The sequence below is a fragment of the Argopecten irradians genome, chromosome 2, assembly GCF_041381155.1.
Source record: "Argopecten irradians isolate NY chromosome 2, Ai_NY, whole genome shotgun sequence".
NCBI lineage: Eukaryota > Metazoa > Mollusca > Bivalvia > Pectinida > Pectinidae > Argopecten > Argopecten irradians.
In genome coordinates this window covers 23,856,030-23,874,512 of record NC_091135.1, presented here as the reverse complement: position 1 = coordinate 23,874,512, position 18,483 = coordinate 23,856,030, and the positions used below count along the sequence as shown (strand labels likewise).

Sequence of the window (18,483 nt, the reverse complement as noted above, 5' to 3'; positions counted from 1 at the left end):
TACCTGTTTTGTTTTTAATTTTATTTATTACCATTTTCTCCCTTGAGAGGTTGTTTCCCATGAATCAACTAAGTACAGACATTAGTCATTACATTCTACAGCAAGGATACTCACACAAAATTCAAGTCAATTTTTGTTCACCCCAAATTTCAATTTGCTCTTTGTGCTTTTTTCAGATAAACTTGACTTTGATTATGTTTTCTATACAACGGGTGTAGCGTTTGTATTTATTGTTATCTGGTTTATTGTTGATTTGTAGGACTTGCCATACAATGACATCTAGTGGTGACCTTTTGAACCATTTCATTCTTAAACTTCCATTCATAAATTCCCTATTCAATTTCATTGAATAATAATCGGTAGTCATGGGAAGACTGCCTTAACTGTTATGCCTGCTGATGACCCCTCTGTCCAACTTACGTAATCTCTGTTAATGATGTTTCAAATTAATTATTCTTTTTTCTGACCCCCCTGGTGCTTGAGGGGCGGGCCAAATAGGGGAAATAGAGGACAATTCCTCCAAAACGCTACTTGTCATAAAGTTTTTATCGGATTTTAACCAAATTTGGCCAGAAAATTCTTAGGGGAAGGGAAACAGATATTGTATAAATTGTGACTCTGACCCCCTTGGGGCTGGATGGTCGGGGCCATATAGGGGAAATTTTGGTAATTTTTTAAAACGCTACTTGTCATAAAGTTCTCATTGGATTTTGACCAAATTTGGTCAGAAACATTTTTTGGGGGAATGTGAAAAGATTTGGTCTAAAATATCTTTATGAGAAGAGGAACAGATTTTTTATAAATGGTGACTCTGCGCCCCCCTGGGGCCTGAGGGGCGGGGCCCAATAGGGGAAATTAACGAAAATATCTTCAAAACGCTCCTTATCATAAAGTTCTGATTGGACTTTGACCAAATTAGGCCAGAAACATTCTTAGGGGGAAGGGAACAGATTTTGTATAAATGGTTACTCTGACCCTCCAGGGGCAGGAGGGGCGGGGCCCAAGAGAGGAAATAGAGGACAATTCCTTCAAAACGCTACTAGTCATAAAGTTTCTGCTGTGTTGTATTTGTAGTACTTTGAGTACTTTGATTCTTGAAATTCATGTGAATTTTACCGACATTTTGTTTGTAATAACTACATTATTTCTATTAAATTGAAATTCATGCCGAGCTCATGGAATCAATTTGATGGTATACCATGATATACCATATGTCAAATCTATATCTCTACCACATACTTTATCATACTTTACATATTTTTTAGAGTAGGGTTCTTCTGGTGCTTCTTCAGCTTTTGTGCAGATCATTAATTCTGACGAAGAAACGATTGACAGTGGCAGCTATTGGGTTACTCTGATTCAAGGTGACCTCTACCTCAGATTTAAAGGTATAAAAAAAAAATTATAGTACAAGTAACTTTTTGTTACTGCAACAGGAAGAACTTATCTTTTTAACTTTCTTTTAATCATTGGAGGATTTTAACCCACCATTATCAGATGGTGGGGTATTTAAATTATACTCTTTCAAATTTCATATGTAGATTCCCATTGGTGTCTAGATGCGCATATCACATTCTGGGACTAATCAGACATTTTGGATTTAGACAATGAAGTACAGTAATTGTTATTTCTATTTCTCAGAAACTTCTTATTCTGGAGGGATTTTTCTCAAATACTGTATTCCATTGTAAGGTTCCCTTTCGTGGTAAGGTTCCCCTTGGTGCCTAGTTTTGCAGATTCAAGATGGCGAACTGAAAGCCATCTTGGATTTTGACAATTGCAATTAGTACGGTAAGTACTAGATTCTCTCAGAAGATAGTAAAGAGATATCCATATGTAGGTTCTCCTTAGTGCCTAGTTATGGGGGTTCATATGTAGGTTCTCCTTAGTGCCTAGTTATGGGGGTTCCTATGTAGGTTCTCCTTAGTGCCTAGTTATGGGGGTTCATATGTAGGTTCTCCTTTGGTGCCTAGTTATGGGGGTTCATATGTAGGTTCTCCTTGGTGCCTAGTTATGGGGGTTCCTATGTAGGTTCTCCTTAGTGCCTAGTTATGGGGGTTCATATGTAGGTTCTCCTTAGTGCCTAGTTATGGGGTTCATATGTAGGTTCTCCTTGGTGCTAGTTATGGGGGTTCATATGTAGGTTCTCCCTTAGTGCCTAGTTATGGGGGTTCATATGTAGGTTCTCCTTAGTGCCTAGTTATGGGGGTTCATATGTAGGTTCTCCCTTGGTGCTAGTTATGGGGGTTCATATGTAGGTTCTCCTTAGTGCCTAGTTATGGGGGTTCATATGTAGGTTCTCCTTAGTGCCTAGTTATGGGGGTTCATATGTAGGTTCTCCTTGGTGCCTAGTTATGGGGGTTCATATGTAGGTTCTCCTTGGTGCCTAGTTATGGGGGTTCATATGTAGGTTCTCCTTAGTGCCTAGTTATGGGGGTTCATATGTAGGTTCTCCTTAGTGCCTAGTTATGGGGGTTCATATATAGGTTCTCCTTGGTGCCTAGTTATGGGGGTTCATATGTAGGTTCTCCTTGTGCCTAGTTATGGGGGTTCATATGTAGGTTCTCCTTAGTGCCTAGTTATGGGGGTTCATATGTAGGTTCTCCTTGGTGCCTAGTTATATGGGGGTTCATATGTAGGTTCTCCTTGGTGCCTAGTTATGGGGGTTCATATGTAGGTTCTCCTTGGTGCCTAGTTATGGGGGTTCATATGTAGGTTCTCCTTAGTGCCTAGTTATGGGGGTTCATATGTAGGTTCTCCTTGGTGCCTAGTTATGGGGGTTCATATGTAGGTTCTCCTTGGTGCCTAGTTATGGGGGTTCATATGTAGGTTCTCCTTGGTGCCTAGTTATGGGGGTTCATATGTAGGTTCTCCTTAGTGCCTATTATGGGGGTTCATATGTAGGTTCTCCTTGGTGCCTAGTTATGGGGGTTCATATGTAGGTTCTCCTTGTGCCTAGTTATGGGGGTTCATATGTAGGTTCTCCTTGGTGCCTAGTTATGGGGGTTCATATGTAGGTTCTCCTTAGTGCCTAGTTATGGGGGGTCATATGTAGGTTCTCCTTAGTGCCTAGTTATGGGGGTTCATATGTAGGTTCTCCTTGTGCCTAGGGGGTTCATATGTAGGTTCTCCTTGGTGCCTAGTTATGGGGGTTCATATGTAGGTTCTCCTTGGTGCCTAGTTATGGGGGTTCATATGTAGGTTCTCCTTAGTGCCTATTTATGGGGGTTCATATGTAGGTTCTCCTTAGGTGCCTAGTTTATGGGGGTTCATATGTAGGTTCTCCTTGGTGCCTATTTATGGGGGTTCATATGTAGGTTCTCCTGTGCCTTTATGGGGTTCTTATGTAGGTTTCCTGTGCCTAGTTATGGGGGTTCATATGTAGGTTCTCCTTAGTGCCTAGTTATGGGGGTTCATATGTAGGTTCTCCTTAGTGCCTAGTTATGGGGGTTCATATGTAGGTTCTCCTTAGTGCCTATTTATGGGGGTTCGTATGTAGGTTCTCCTTGGTGCCTAGTTATGGGGGTTCATATGTAGGTTCTCCTTAGTGCCTAGTTATGGGGGTTCATATGTAGGTTCTCCTAAGTGCCTAGTTATGGGGGTTCATATGTAGGTTCTCCTTAGTGCCTAGTTATGGGGGTTCATATGTAGGTTCTCCTTAGTGCCTAGTTATGGGGGTTCATATGTAGGTTCTCCTTGGTGCCTAGTTATGGGGGTTCATATGTAGGTTCTCCTTGGTGCCTAGTTATGGGGGTTCATATGTAGGTTCTCCTTAGTGCCTATTTATGGGGGTTCATATGTAGGTTCTCCTTGGTGCCTAGTTATGGGGGTTCATATGTAGGTTCTCCTTGGTGCCTAGTTATGGGGGTTCATATGTAGGTTCTCCTTGGTGCCTAGTTATGGGGGTTCCTATGTAGGTTCTCCTTAGTGCCTAGTTATGGGGGTTCATATGTAGGTTCTCCTTAGTGCCTAGTTATGGGGGTTCATATGTAGGTTCTCCTTAGTGCCTAGTTATGGGGGTTCATATGTAGGTTCTCCTTGGTGCCTAGTTATGGGGGTTCATATGTAGGTTCTCCTTAGTGCCTAGTTATGGGGGTTCATATGTAGGTTCTCCTTGGTGCCTAGTTATGGGGGTTCATATGTAGGTTCTCCTTGGTGCCTAGTTATGGGGGTTCATATGTAGGTTCTCCTTGGTGCCTAGTTATGGGGGTTCATATGTAGGTTCTCCTTAGTGCCTATTTATGGGGGTTCCTATGTAGGTTCTCCTTAGTGCCTATTTATGGGGGTTCATATGTAGGTTCTCCTTGGTGCCTAGTTATGGGGGTTCATATGTAGGTTCTCCTTGGTGCCTAGTTATGGGGGTTCATATGTAGGTTCTCCTTAGTGCCTAGTTATGGGGGTTCATATGTAGGTTCTCCTTAGTGCCTATTTATGGGGGTTCATATGTAGGTTCTCCTTAGTGCCTAGTTATGGGGGTTCATATGTAGGTTCTCCTTAGTGCCTAGTTATGGGGGTTCATATGTAGGTTCTCCTTGGTGCCTAGTTATGGGGGTTCATATGTAGGTTCTCCTTAGTGCCTAGTTATGGGGGTTTATATGTAGGTTCTCCTTAGTGCCTATTTATGGGGGTTCATATGTAGGTTCTCCTTGGTGCCTATTTATGGGGGTTCATATGTAGGTTCTCCTTGGTGCCTATTTATGGGGGTTCATATGTAGGTTCTCCTTAGTGCCTATTTATGGGGGTTCATATGTAGGTTCTCCTTGGTGCCTAGTTATGGGGGTTCATATGTAGGTTCTCCTTAGTGCCTAGTTATGGGGGTTCATATGTAGGTTCTCCTTAGTGCCTAGTTATGGGGGTTCATATGTAGGTTCTCCTTGGTGCCTAGTTATGGGGGTTCATATGTAGGTTCTCCTTAGTGCCTAGTTATGGGGGTTCATATGTAGGTTCTCCTTAGTGCCTAGTTATGGGGGTTCGTATGTAGGTTCTCCTTGGTGCCTAGTTATGGGGGTTCATATGTAGGTTCTCCTTAGTGCCTAGTTATGGGGGTTCATATGTAGGTTCTCCTTAGTGCCTAGTTATGGGGGTTCATATGTAGGTTCTCCTTGGTGCCTAGTTATGGGGGTTCATATGTAGGTTCTCCTTAGTGCCTAGTTATGGGGGTTCATATGTAGGTTCTCCTTAGTGCCTAGTTATGGGGGTTCATATGTAGGTTCTCCTTAGTGCCTAGTTATGGGGGTTCATATGTAGGTTCTCCTTAGTGCCTAGTTATGGGGGTTCATATGTAGGTTCTCCTTAGTGCCTAGTTATGGGGGTTCATATGTAGGTTCTCCTTGGTGCCTAGTTATTGGGGTTCATATGTAGGTTCTCCTTGGTGCCTAGTTATGGGGGTATGGACATTTAGGACTTATTGGAAGACAAGATACAGCCATCTCGGATTTTGAAAGTTAATGGTATAAAAAGGTGAAAGGGAAGAAAAGTTCCCTTTTTTCTTTGACCAACATAGATTACTAATATAGTATATAGTATTCAATGATGGATGCCACAACATCTCTGGGATCTCTTGTTAAATTAATTAAAAAACAAAAACAAAAAAAAACTCCATATTTGCAAAACACCATAATTTATAGACGAACAAAGATGTTAATAGATAATGGTATCACTATGTATTATAATATTTACCTATAGGTATACATAACAATGAATGTATGTAACAAGATGCGTTCAAATTTCTCAAGTAGATAAATGATTAAGAAAAAAAAGATCAAGTCTGATGATCAAGGCTATGTCAGATCACACCGTACAAAGTGTGAATTTATCTCGTCCTTACATGTGACGGATTCAACATGGTGGCCACGACAGGATGGTCGATTCTGTTGCTACTGTCTGTAGGAGTTTGTTGCTGTCAGCTGGTGCTATCACAGGTAAAAATTACCAGGTATACTGAGGTGGGGTGGGGAGGGGTCCACATATAGACTTTATAGTAAAACATATATTGATGTATGTAGTATCCTGATTGTTACTATTTATAGAAATCTGATGTTTAGTACTTATAGCTCTGTTATCTGTACGTACAACTTGTGTTATCACTGTATATGAAGGTGAGATAGGGTGTTGACATATAACAGAAGATAACATCTTGTATCAAGACCAACATATACAGGTGTACTGTTACTATCTATCTTATTGTCAAATCAAAGTAATCAAAATATCATCTTCATTCATAATAATGTGGTAGGATTGTGCTGATCTGAATAAAATGTAGCTGTCAAATACTTCTGTAGTTTTAGTAATAATACTGGTGTTGGAATTCACCATTTCACTAACCTTTTTTATTAGAAAAAAACCACCTTTATACATGTACTGTACCAAGTTTAGATATTTTTATAATGGTAAAAATAACATAATAAGATAGATTATTATAGTACATAGATCAAGTTATCATAACTGTAATCAGTAATGGAATAATTATACGATAATGTATGTGTAACATAATTAAAATATAAATTTATTTTCCAAATGTGTTCATGCATGTATAAGTCACTTTGCAAAATTCAATATTATAAATTCCTTTATTAAAACATAAATTATAATAGGCCATATATAACATATATATACATTAGTAGTATACTAACAATATGGTAAAATGATCTTCAGTCCAAACACTTAAAATTAGTTTTATGTGACATTTTGTAAAAAGTTATAAATTTAGTGATAAGTTTTTCTTTATAATAAAAAGATAAATTGAAATAAGAAATTCTGTAATTTTTAAAATTGTGATCTTTATAAGGCCGTTATCGAAACAAATACTGAACTTAAATGGTGCTATAACAGGTGTTAAATTAATTTCATTTCCAGACCCCGGTAAGAAACTTCACAATAGACTATGATGGGAACACATTCCTGAAGGATGGGAAGCCTTTCCGCTATGTGTCCGGGAGTATCCACTACAGTCGCGTCCCACAGGATTACTGGCTGGATAGACTCCTCAAGATGTATGCTGCCGGACTCAACGCTATACAAGTGTGAGTAGGAGTGTTATCAGCTGATCAATTAAAAAATATAAATCAAAACTTTTTTATTGTCATGTGGATTACCTCAGCAACTTACTGTAAACCAACTTTCTTCTGCGTACGATTTACTTAAGTGATCAGAGCAAATTTGTGAAAGTTTATTTCCACTAATAAATATCTACACCATATATATCGATAGGAATTTCCATTCAGTTTTTAAATCTGCGAATGTTAACCTTTGCAAACTTGTTTTGAAATTGAAATCGTCAAATTTAGTAGCTGATGTTGATAGTTGGTTTTAAGTAACAGCGACTGTTCAAAATATCTTTAAAGGGAATAAGGTATATAAACATGTTTCTTTTTTTAGATGTTATAAATATATTTCACATTTTTGAAAGGTACCACTGATTAAGAATTTTTTTTAAGGGGTCCTTAATTCTTTAGCTAATTCCTACACCTATTGAGGATTTACAAAGACAGTTCTGAGGGGAGAAATGAGGGTAGGGGAGGATAAGGCTCTAAGCAATATCCTAGTCCTACATTGTAAAAAAAAATCTTTGAGAAAATAAACATGTTATAATTACAGATATATTCCTTGGAATATCCACCAGACAAAGAAAGGAGATGTGTATGACTTCACTGGGCAGCAAGATTTTGTCCAGTTTATTAGGATGGCTGGTGATGTTGGACTCCTAGTTATTCTGAGGCCAGGACCATTTATCTGTGCTGAATGGGACTTTGTAAGTATCTGCAGGACCATTTATCTGTGCTGAGTGGGATTTTGTAAGTTTCTGCAGGACCATTTAGCTGCACTGTGTGGGACCATTTATCTGTACTGAGTGGGATTTTGTAAGTTTCTGCAGGACCATTTATCTGCACTGTGTGAATTTTGTAAGCATATATTATCACACACGATAAACATTTTCCTCAATATTAATAAAACAGTTTCAGAAGTTGGTAGATTTATTTATGTAATGTACTGTGTCTTACTGGCGTTAGTCACTAGAGGATAATTCCCAGATTTAAACCATTACTTTCAAGGTCAAATGTCCAAAAGACCTTATAAATAGTACAGGACATATTCCAGGGTTGGCTAGAAAGGCCAGTTATGTCATAATTTTATATAATTTTCATTTTTTTTATCATTTTCAGGGAGGTATACCGGCCTGGATACTGAAGGAAAACCCTAAAACTGTGTTTAGGTCTATGGATGCCAGTAAGTCTTTATTATACCTTTATACAGTATGTGTACACACATAGTAGATATTGGACAGTGTGGTAGCATTCATAGCTTACATATCAACAATTACAGTATACAGTTGTTTCATGTCTTTTCAGTCAACCACTCAAAACTCTTTTCCGAGGTGTTGGGACCAACCCGATGAACTGTTTCTCTCGGCCTCTGTCCTCAGCAAACAGTTCATCGGGTTGGTCCCAACACCTCGGGAAAGAGTTTTGGCTGTTGACTGAAAAGGCATGAAACAACTGTTTTGTTACCTGAATACCGGTATTTGGGTCAATCAGTCAGTAGCCATTAAAGTCTGTGGTCAATATATTTTAATTGTAATTTTAAACGAGTACACTAACACATTTATATAAACATTATTTACAGCCTATATAAAGTTTGTTGACCAGTGGTTTGATGTCCTGATGCCTATGGTGAAGCCGTTATTGTACATTAATGGTGGACCTATCATCACAGTACAGGTAGGTACAGTCATGTTGTCATAGTCATAATTACACAAATATTCCGGTGACCTTGACCTTAAATCAGGGTTACAAGGGTCAAATAGATTGATAATTGTTTTATTTTTTCGGTAACTTCATCTTACTAGACAAGAGGTCAGAAGACCTGATATTATGTAATATGCATGTGGTGATGTTAAGGGTTACCAAATTTCATTTGTTCAAATGAATGACCTTGACATTGATTCAAGGTCACAAGAGTTATACTGACTAAAGTTAAATTAACAAGCAAATGACCTAGAGACCTCAGCTGTTATTTGATCTTTTGCATGCTGTCGACGTCATTATGGCTAATTGTTTTGAAATGATGAACCTCGACTTTGACTAAGGTCACATAATTGCTGAATTTAGATACCAATTAGGTCATTTCTATGCCAGCTTGAAGGGTTACCAATTTACCTTGAACTTTAATCAAGGTCACATGTGTTTTTATGTTAAAATCTTCAAATATCAATAAATATAAGACCAATAGAATTATAATAGGTCTATTAGCATGGAAGGCAAATGAACCTTAGGCAATAAAATGGTCTTTTTTTCCATGCAAAAAAAACCCAACAAAAATACATGTACCGGTAATCACTCCACTGTAGATAAAAAATACTAAATCCTAATATCAATTTTTGTATGAATGCACTGAAGTATTTGGTTTTATATGACCAGATAGAGAATGAGTATGGTAGTTACTTCGCCTGTGACCATACGTACACAGAACACCTGAGGGATAAGGTCATCTCTCACCTGGGCAAGGATGTGGTTCTCTTCACTACAGACAACGCTATTGACCCGTTTATCAAGTGTGGCAAGATACCTGGGGTATATTCTACAATTGACTTTGGTATCACAGGTAAGGGGTATACTCCGATCATACATTAGTACATATCTTAACATGTGTCAGATGTAAATCTTCATGGAGGCAAACTAGATACTCCAGGGGCTACTACAACTGACGTTATACATCTTTTATACACCCCTAGACTATCTCATAGTAAAATTGAAGGCAAGTCAGAAGGAAAAATATGAACCAATCACAGGCCTGCAAAGATTTTCTTTGAAGACTACAGAGAGAGTGACACTCATGTTCAAAGCCACACAGTTAACTACAGTGTAGCATTATATGGCTCTTATGATGTATATCAAAGGACTAAATGACCTGTTCTATGCTGTTACCTCCTGTTACTATGAGATAGTCCAGCACTGGATATAACATCAGTCATAGTAACCCCTGAAGTATCAAGGATGCGGTGGAGTGGTTATAGTTGCCAGACACATGAGCTGCAAGTTGGTTGTTTCTCAACAGGTGCTCTGACTTTCCTTTACCTCCTAAAATGTGGTATATCCTTAACTGGCAATAGCTGTTAATGGGACATAAAAAAATACATTGTCTCTAACACTATGTAGTTAATTCATATCATTACCAATACTTGATTTAAAAATGAAAGTGTTTCTTTCAATATTTACAGAACTTGAAAAACCAACAGAAAAATTCAAACATCAACGAAAATTTGAACCAAAAGGTCCATTGGTGAGTAGTCTCCCTTTCCTTGATATCTAAATATTTGTGTATGTAATTATATAGTTTATCATTAAGTAATTTTTTTCTTAAAAGCTTGTTGCATAAGCATTGATCAGAATTCAAATCAGGCAATATTTCAATTCAAATTATGAAAGATTTCAAAACACATATCCACATACATTGTTTATAACCATGGGTGATTGATTTTCTGATTCAAAGCTTGTGTAAACGTTGGACGTTCTCTTCCCATTGTATTTGAGTTTTTTGTCATTGAGTTTTTTGTCAAAGCATTAGAATGTTCATTAATCTGAAGATTTAAGTTAATCATATACATGTACTTATTTGAATCCTCAATCTCTGTTCCGATGTCTTCATCCTCTGTCATTGCATTCAGTATCTGATCATCTAGTTTCTTTAGTAGATTTCACTTTTCCGTTAGAGTCCTCATGTATTCTTCCAGCGTAGCTTCATCAAAATTGCAACCTTCCAAAATCTTCCTCAATATTTTAGTTGCAGCACCCCATGTCCCGTACGAATCAATTTTAACTTTCCGAGTTCCATTTTGTTGACCCGATGATCATGGCACCAAAAATGTTGTGCGTAGTGAGAGATCTTGACAAAGGCGTGTTAGTTCATGGTTTATTCATTCTACAATAATAACTTTACAAAAGTGGCGTCACAAAACTATGACGTTACAATGCAATATGGTGGACAAAGGCATATACAATGTTAGTGGAATATCTGCGACATTTACTAACTAAGTAATCCAAGCCCCAAACTTCCTCCTGAAACAAACATGTACAATGTGGTATGATTTTTCTTAATGTGTATTAGAAAAGTCTTTTTAAAATAAGAGAATCTATCACAAAAACAGCACTGACGCAAAAGGTTTAGGCTTGCAAGTTATTAATTATTAAGCACTATATAATGGCAGGTAAAAATGCTATGTGTGACCTGTGTTTCTCTGTGTTGCTGCTACAGGTAAATTCTGAGTATTACACCGGCTGGTTAGATTATTGGGGAGCCAAACACCAGGTTAGGAGTACAGAGAAGGTCGCCAAGGATCTCGACGAGCTACTTAGTTACGGCGCCAATGTCAACATGTGAGCAATTTTATTGATACATTTACCACAGATGTAAAAAATGGTTACCTTATATGGATTTCATTCTAATGAATATTCTGGATGTGCGTGCTGTGTATTTTATAGATAAAAAAAATGAAATTATAATTTAAATCTGATACACGCAATTCTAACTCAGATGTGCAAATATCACTTCATGCAATTAGTATTCTATTTATTTTGTTAGGAGCCAAGAAAACAATTGTCTGCAGAAAAGGTCCAATGGAATTGATCATAGCCTTGCTAGACTATAGAGTTATTGCCCTTTGATAATTCAGTTGATGTACTGCATGCTAAATACCATGGAATTTTTATAACAAAGAGTAATTTTACTCTGTATAATTTTGAATTTTGAAGTTACGTGGTAAGACATACCAAAACATCACAATGTGATTAATTACAGGTACATGTTTGAAGGTGGTACAAACTTTGGATACTGGAATGGTATGCTCATATAAGTAACAGACACACTGTGTTCTTCTGTCTCTTAGATAATGAGATTATTAAATAAAAAGATTGTTTTGTAATAAACGGACTCTTTTCTAAGTCATAATGATTATTTATGCAATATCGGAATTTAGCCCTGGAGCTAACTGTTACACATTTACTGTTAATCGAATCGTTTTCATGCATCATAGTTTTCTAATTGATTGGTATTTAGCTCTTTATTTTGTTATTAGATTATGGACCAAATTTTTACAACAATTAAAACAAAAAACCTGTTTGAAACAGAGATATGTTAAATGTTAAAAGATTAATTATTCTTAATGTTTATCTGTTTTTTACACTCTATTTGTACAGGAGCCAATTATTTTGTGTTCCCACTGTTTGACCCCGTCCCCACTAGTTACGACTATGACGCTCCTCTAACAGAAGCAGGGGACGTAACTCAGAAGTATCATACCATCCGTCAGGTCATCTCTAAGGTAAATAAATGTAATCTTAAAGCTTTTGAGGTGTTTATTGTAAAACATTGCATTCGGAAGTACATGTACTATCTATCACGATTATGGTCATTACAAACTAGGTTTATATAGTTGACAAAAAATGTAGCAGGACTCCAAGGGACTTGAAGGAGTGTATGGATATTACAAAATTGACTGAAATAAGAGTATGCAGTTAGAATTACTGTACACATAATTTATCAGTCATGACTCAAAACAATCATAGATTTATGGGTATTAGCAAATTGACTGAAATTAAAAATTATAGTCCCAGAAAATCTATCACTTCATATTAAGTGAATATTGTGAATTTAGTCAGCCATTTATGTTTTTTTGGTATTTCTCCATCTGTCAATGGAACACCAAGTTTATGTGATAAAGACTTTTGACCTTTTATTTAACACAGTGTTTGTATTCCTACAGTACAACACCCTACCTGACATACCTATACCTGCGCCCTCCCCTAAAGCAAAGTACGGCACTGTACCCATGAAGTTTGTAAGTATATCAATCATAAATTACAAAACAAAACCAAAAAAACTTGCCAATAAAAGCATCCTATAAAGCTATATTAGCTTATATGATAGAGAGCTTGGTGGTTGATCAGTAGTTGATAAAAATAATTGAACTTTTAAGATCTATTGCTTGATTTTCAAATACCATATGGCTGATAATTTTGACAAGGATATACACCATACAATACATATCAGTATTGGTTTAATGTCTCTTCTACCACGATTTGGATTTTACACAGGATCTTTATATACCCTGACTTATTTTGAATTTGAATGTCCACTGTTTGCATCACTAAGAAATACTTTTTTGATTCCAGCTAGGGACCGTTCAGGATCTGCTCCCATATCTCAGTCCTACTGGTGGGATCAAATCTACCTTCCCTCCCACAATGGAGGCTATAGGACAGGTATAATGTTTAATTGAACAACTCTCATATTGATCAAAATATCTTATTTTTAGAAACATGGACAGAAACTTAATTACTAGTTAACGTGTATAATAGCAATTCTCTCTACACTATATGTCAGGTGATAACATACCGTATTTTCCCTAATGAGGGCGCCGGGCGCGGGTAAATGGCCTAGGGGGGCGCCGTTATTTGAGACCATTTTTAGATGTTTTTTTCTGAAACAGACTATAGTCATCTTGCTTTTAGTTTCGTATTTTTCTGAAACTTACTATAGCCAAATTACGTTTTGAAGTCAAGTAAGTATTGAAATTACATAATTATGAAGAAATGTTTGCACCAGAAGTATTAAACATTGATTAAATATGTATGTTTCACGGAATTTTGGCATTTCATGCAAGCCTGTTTGTTTACCATGCGTACACAAAATGGCGGACGGTGCTTTCGATCGCTACTTTCGTTTTGTGGCAGATGGGAAATACCGACAAGAGCACACAATTAAATGCTTAGAAATGATAACATGCCTGTTATTAAGTAACCTTTATCATAGACATACAGTAAGTATTCATAAAACCTGTATAGACATCGCTAAAATGTTGTTGCCAGTTAGTCTTCATCCATACACGTGTGTGGGGCATTCAAGTGACACGTTTTGTTTTGAACATGGAATTCTCGCTGTTTCTATGTGTAAACACTTGGCAAAGATGTCCTAAGTTGCCCAGTGCAATACATTTATAGCTGATCGGATATCTGTTAAGCATCAGATTGATGTGAAACAGTATTTTATTAGCGTCTGCAAAGACAAATCGTCACAATCTGGCACAAAAATTGTATGAAATTAGCTGATTTTTTTCAGCGAAAAACGTGGGGGCGCCCTTATTAGAGGAGGCGCTCTTAATAGGGAAAATACGGTGATAACATAGATGGATGAGAGAGTTTGTGTTTGTTTTTGTTCACACCTGTATTACATGTTTGTATATAAATATGTTTAAACTGATAAGCCAAATGACTAAAGTAATAAAGAACTTGAACTTGAATTGAATCTTGCATGTGTCCTTTTTGTATAGATAGAGATGGCTTTGCCCTGAAATATTTTGGCTGGGCAGTAAAACGTTGCAGAATGCTGACCAGCCAATAGTATTGAAGAATTTTGACATGGATGTTTTACAGATATTTCATAGATATTTTTTAAAAGATGCTTATTTATGTTTTATCTTTAGAACCAAGGGTTTGCACTCTACCGCCATATTCTAAAGAGAGACTACAAAATTGAAGCTATTCTCAAGTTGGCTGGTATCAGGGATAGGGGATATGTTATGCTGGACAATGTAAGTTATATACTGATCTATTCACATGATTCAAAGATAGAAAATTGTGCCTTCCCTTTAGCTTATTTGTCAGATTTAATATGAGGCAAGCATATGGAAATCTTTCAGCTATTTTTAGCTTTTGATAAAACCCCATCTCCTGATCACCTAATTTGTTTAAAATCACGAAAACCTAGTTTTCTTTCTGTTCTGAATCTCTTTTACTTTTGATATTAATTGAGCAAGTAAATTAGTATTCCAATGTTATCATAAATCAGCTGATAAAATTGATTAATTTGATTTATCTTTTTTCCAATAGTTTGTTCCATAGAGACAATGAAAGGTTTCATTTTGGGTATAATTGATTTATAGACACAGAAAAGGTTAAAACAATCACAATTTAATCTAATTAGAAAATAATGACTAAGTTGAAATAATTATGTTAATCATTGCCTTTTTTTTGCTTCTATAAAATATTCTATAATATTACAGAGCTCCATCGGAATTGTTATACGAGAAAAAGAAACGTTGTTGTTGATGACTGGAAAGAAAGGACAAGTTTTGGATATCTTGGTGGAAAACCAAGGTCACATTAACGTTGGCAGAGGATTAACGGAAAACTTGAAAGTAAGTCTTTAATTAATTGCCAGCTCTAGATCCTATTTATGTAAAACAAGATCAATAATTTTGTAGAGTTGCAAAATTTATTAACTTACTGTTAATACTACACGTATCATCACCTTCTGAACAATTTAATTAAAATGAATATAATGTTAATTTTGAAAACACGAGTCTTTTTATGTTTCCCGCCAATGTCCTAAATACTGTGTGGAAGTTGATCAGTATCATTGCTTCAGAAGGCAAAACAGCTAAATGACTTTCCACTGTTATCTAATAATAATTTGTGCAGGAAATCTTGCAAATGTTTGGTCTTGTAACCTCATCTTAGGCCATCGGTATATATTTTCTGATGTCATTATTGTTTTTAAGATACCTTTATGTTTTGCTCTAGAAAGGTATTGGGTCTTTAACTTTCCATCTGACTCCATATACGTTGTAAACAGCTGGTCTTATCTTGGTCTCCACATAAATGTCAAAACATTCACTTACACATAAAGTCTAAGACTTCAACTTCCACATTAATGTCAAAGACATGTACCGTATTCGACCCAATAAGCGCCTGGGGCTGTTAGAAAATTGAAAAAAAATAAGAGATAAAAATAAGACACACTTATTGCAAGCCTATACAGTTTTCGTATTTATTTATGCCTGAAATTGAGGCCTCAATAGGGGGAGTGGCGCTTGTAGGGATATGAAAACTTATTGAGTTGAATATGGTTTACACTGTATTTATGTACAAGGTTTGATGGTGTTATAGGTATCATTAAAATTTGAGAATTCAAAAGATTATGGATTAGAATAGTGCTATGTGAGTATGAAATGTGAACAATGCTAATGCAATCTGACTGTATGTGCAGTAGGTTTTGTCTATCCCTGATTTGTGTATAGAAGCTGAATATAAAAGTATCACCCTTGATTTAATTTTATACAAGGCCTACTAGGTGATAGAAAATCCACACTTTGAGGTAGTCATTCGTGTATTGGGTTATCTCCCCTTTGCAAGGTGTATAAAGCATAAACATAAAAATAAAGATGTTTATCTCCCTTGATTTATTTACAGAGCCTGATAGAAAACATCACTCTAGGAGGTGAAATACAGGTTGGGTTATCTCCCCTGTAAATTGACTGTGATGTACATGATTAATAAAGAGTTATCTTAATTGATTTATTCCCAGGGATTTTTAGAAAACATCACTCTGGGAAATGAATTACTAACAGATTGGATTATCTACCCTGTTTTACCAGACAACATTAACGCAAGTGTTATTGCTCAACAGTATGTATATTATTGCATATTTTTATCTTATAAATATAATTCTTAAAATTTCTTTTTTATGAACTTCAAAAAGGAAAAAAATACTGATAATATTGTATTTTTTTCACAATAGAATCTTCAATATTGTTTATTAACGTAGTTATTGTAGTAAAAGTACAGTATTAGACCAATTTGATGGGCACATAACTGTTTGTATATTACAGCAATGGATCCTCGTCTGTTGTTGACCCCAGGGTCCCCTCTATATATGTTGGACACCTGACCATCAGTGGAGAACCTCTGGACACCTACCTCGACATGACAGGATGGACAAAGGTCAGTCGCCCTAGCTCTCTTTATAGTCACTTTTATTTTAGTTATATATGAAGACATTTTGTAAGAAAATTCATTTCATCTCAACAGTAGGTCAGGAATTCTTACAATAGTAAAACACATTAATTGCAAACATAAAATAATGTTAATGCTTCCAATTTGTAGATGTATGCTATAAACTTGTTAAATATCTTTTTTGCATCAAACTTTTTTTTTTCTTAATTTGCAATGTATGTTTCATGATTTTGCTTAAAGATAAGACAAATTTGCTTCCAGTTTGGAACATTGATCCTAAAATAAGAGTTGTCAATCAATGAATGTACATTGTAAAGATTTATCAAGACACTGTCAAGTAAGAATTCATTGTCAAACAATACCATCAGCAGTGAATATATTCATATTTTTGAAAAATAAAACATGAATCTTTATTTTGCAGGGTCAAGCTCTAATGGAAGGTGAGATTAATCTTGGACGTTACTGGCCAACAGTAGGTCCCCAGGTGAGGATGTATGTCCCGCGGCCGTACTTGCATGGTACCTCTCGCCTTAACACTCTCGTTATGTTTGAACTGGAGAAGGCTCCCTGTGGGTCCAGTAGTCAGTGTAGCGTTAGCTTTGTTGATCAACCTCTTATCAACAGCACAACAACCACATTCTCAAGGACACTGCAACCTTGACATTCAACCATCGACATATACCTAGATGACAGCCACTTCACTATATCATAGACCATTCATGTATGGTTGTACTACAAATCAACATGGTTGATTATTTCTAAATGACTTGCTCAGTGGTTTCACATTTGGACACAAAAGAAATGACTTTCAGAGCATGTTTACTTCAAACAAGGGACTTGGGTACAGTTTCTTATAGCTTTGAATTGAATTTTACCATATACATAATCATAGAAAATAACAAACAAAAGGGATTCTGTTGCTCATCAAATGATTTAAGTTAAAAAAAGATAAAGTTTAATTTTGTTAAATATGTTGAAAAAAAAAATCTCTACCAAGTGTTGATTTTGTTAATGACTTATTAAGTGTTTAAATATTGTAGTTTACAATGTTATGATATTTCAAATAAAGTTGCATATATTTTTTACATTTCTTTTTTTTTTTTATTGATTTTTTGTTGAATTTCTTAATAAAACGCATTAATTAATGGTTAACAAAATATCAAAATCTGTGAAACATGTGCAAAAGATTCGGATAAAAAAGGGTTTTCACAGCTACAAAATGTAAGTGTATTTTTCTTTAAAATTGAAATAACAAATAGACATTAAATGTGTCATGCATGAATTATGTAAGTTTTACATGTGATACAGACTCTTTGAAATTAAGAAATTGCAGACAATTTGTGTAACCCCACACCCTTACTGCATTCACATTTTCTCATTTTGTTTTTCACATTAAAAAAAATGTTCAAATTATGGAAATAATGAATATTGAAATAAAATACCAGGTTGATGAAAAATAAAATTTTGATCTTAAATTTCCATTTGAAAAATCCAATTTATTTCTGTCAGGTTCAGAAATATTAGTCAATTGATTTTAGAACAGTTTTCAATATCAAATATTGGACACAAAAACAATTAAACACAGTGTACAATGATGTCCAATGTCTTAATTTCAAAATGATAAATACTCAAGTTGATCTCTTTATTTTTTTTGGTCTTGTGACCATGAGATATTTGGTTAAATAACATATGGTGG

At 35.9% G+C, this 18,483-nt stretch overlaps 1 protein-coding gene across 2 annotated transcripts; it reads left to right on the top strand.

Annotated features, from left to right (window-relative positions):
* The first annotated feature begins 5,683 nt into the window (after positions 1-5,683).
* LOC138314870 (beta-galactosidase-like) lies at positions 5,684-17,874 on the top strand. 2 transcript variants are annotated; one of them, XM_069255466.1, is made up of 17 exons: positions 5,684-5,921; positions 6,856-7,022; positions 7,597-7,750; positions 8,163-8,226; positions 8,623-8,721; positions 9,421-9,600; positions 10,217-10,278; positions 11,251-11,372; positions 11,794-11,834; positions 12,192-12,316; positions 12,758-12,832; positions 13,167-13,256; positions 14,477-14,584; positions 15,056-15,190; positions 16,360-16,460; positions 16,664-16,775; positions 17,209-17,874. In XM_069255466.1, exons 1-17 carry the CDS (start codon positions 5,844-5,846, stop codon positions 17,446-17,448), a joined length of 1,953 nt encoding a protein of 650 aa, XP_069111567.1. In that variant the 5' UTR covers positions 5,684-5,843; the 3' UTR covers positions 17,449-17,874. The 2 variants fall into 2 exon arrangements, with proteins under 2 accessions (XP_069111567.1, XP_069111566.1); XM_069255465.1 differs by having other exon boundaries at positions 5,686-5,921; positions 8,623-8,717; positions 9,417-9,600.
* Positions 17,875-18,483: the final 609 nt, after the last annotated feature.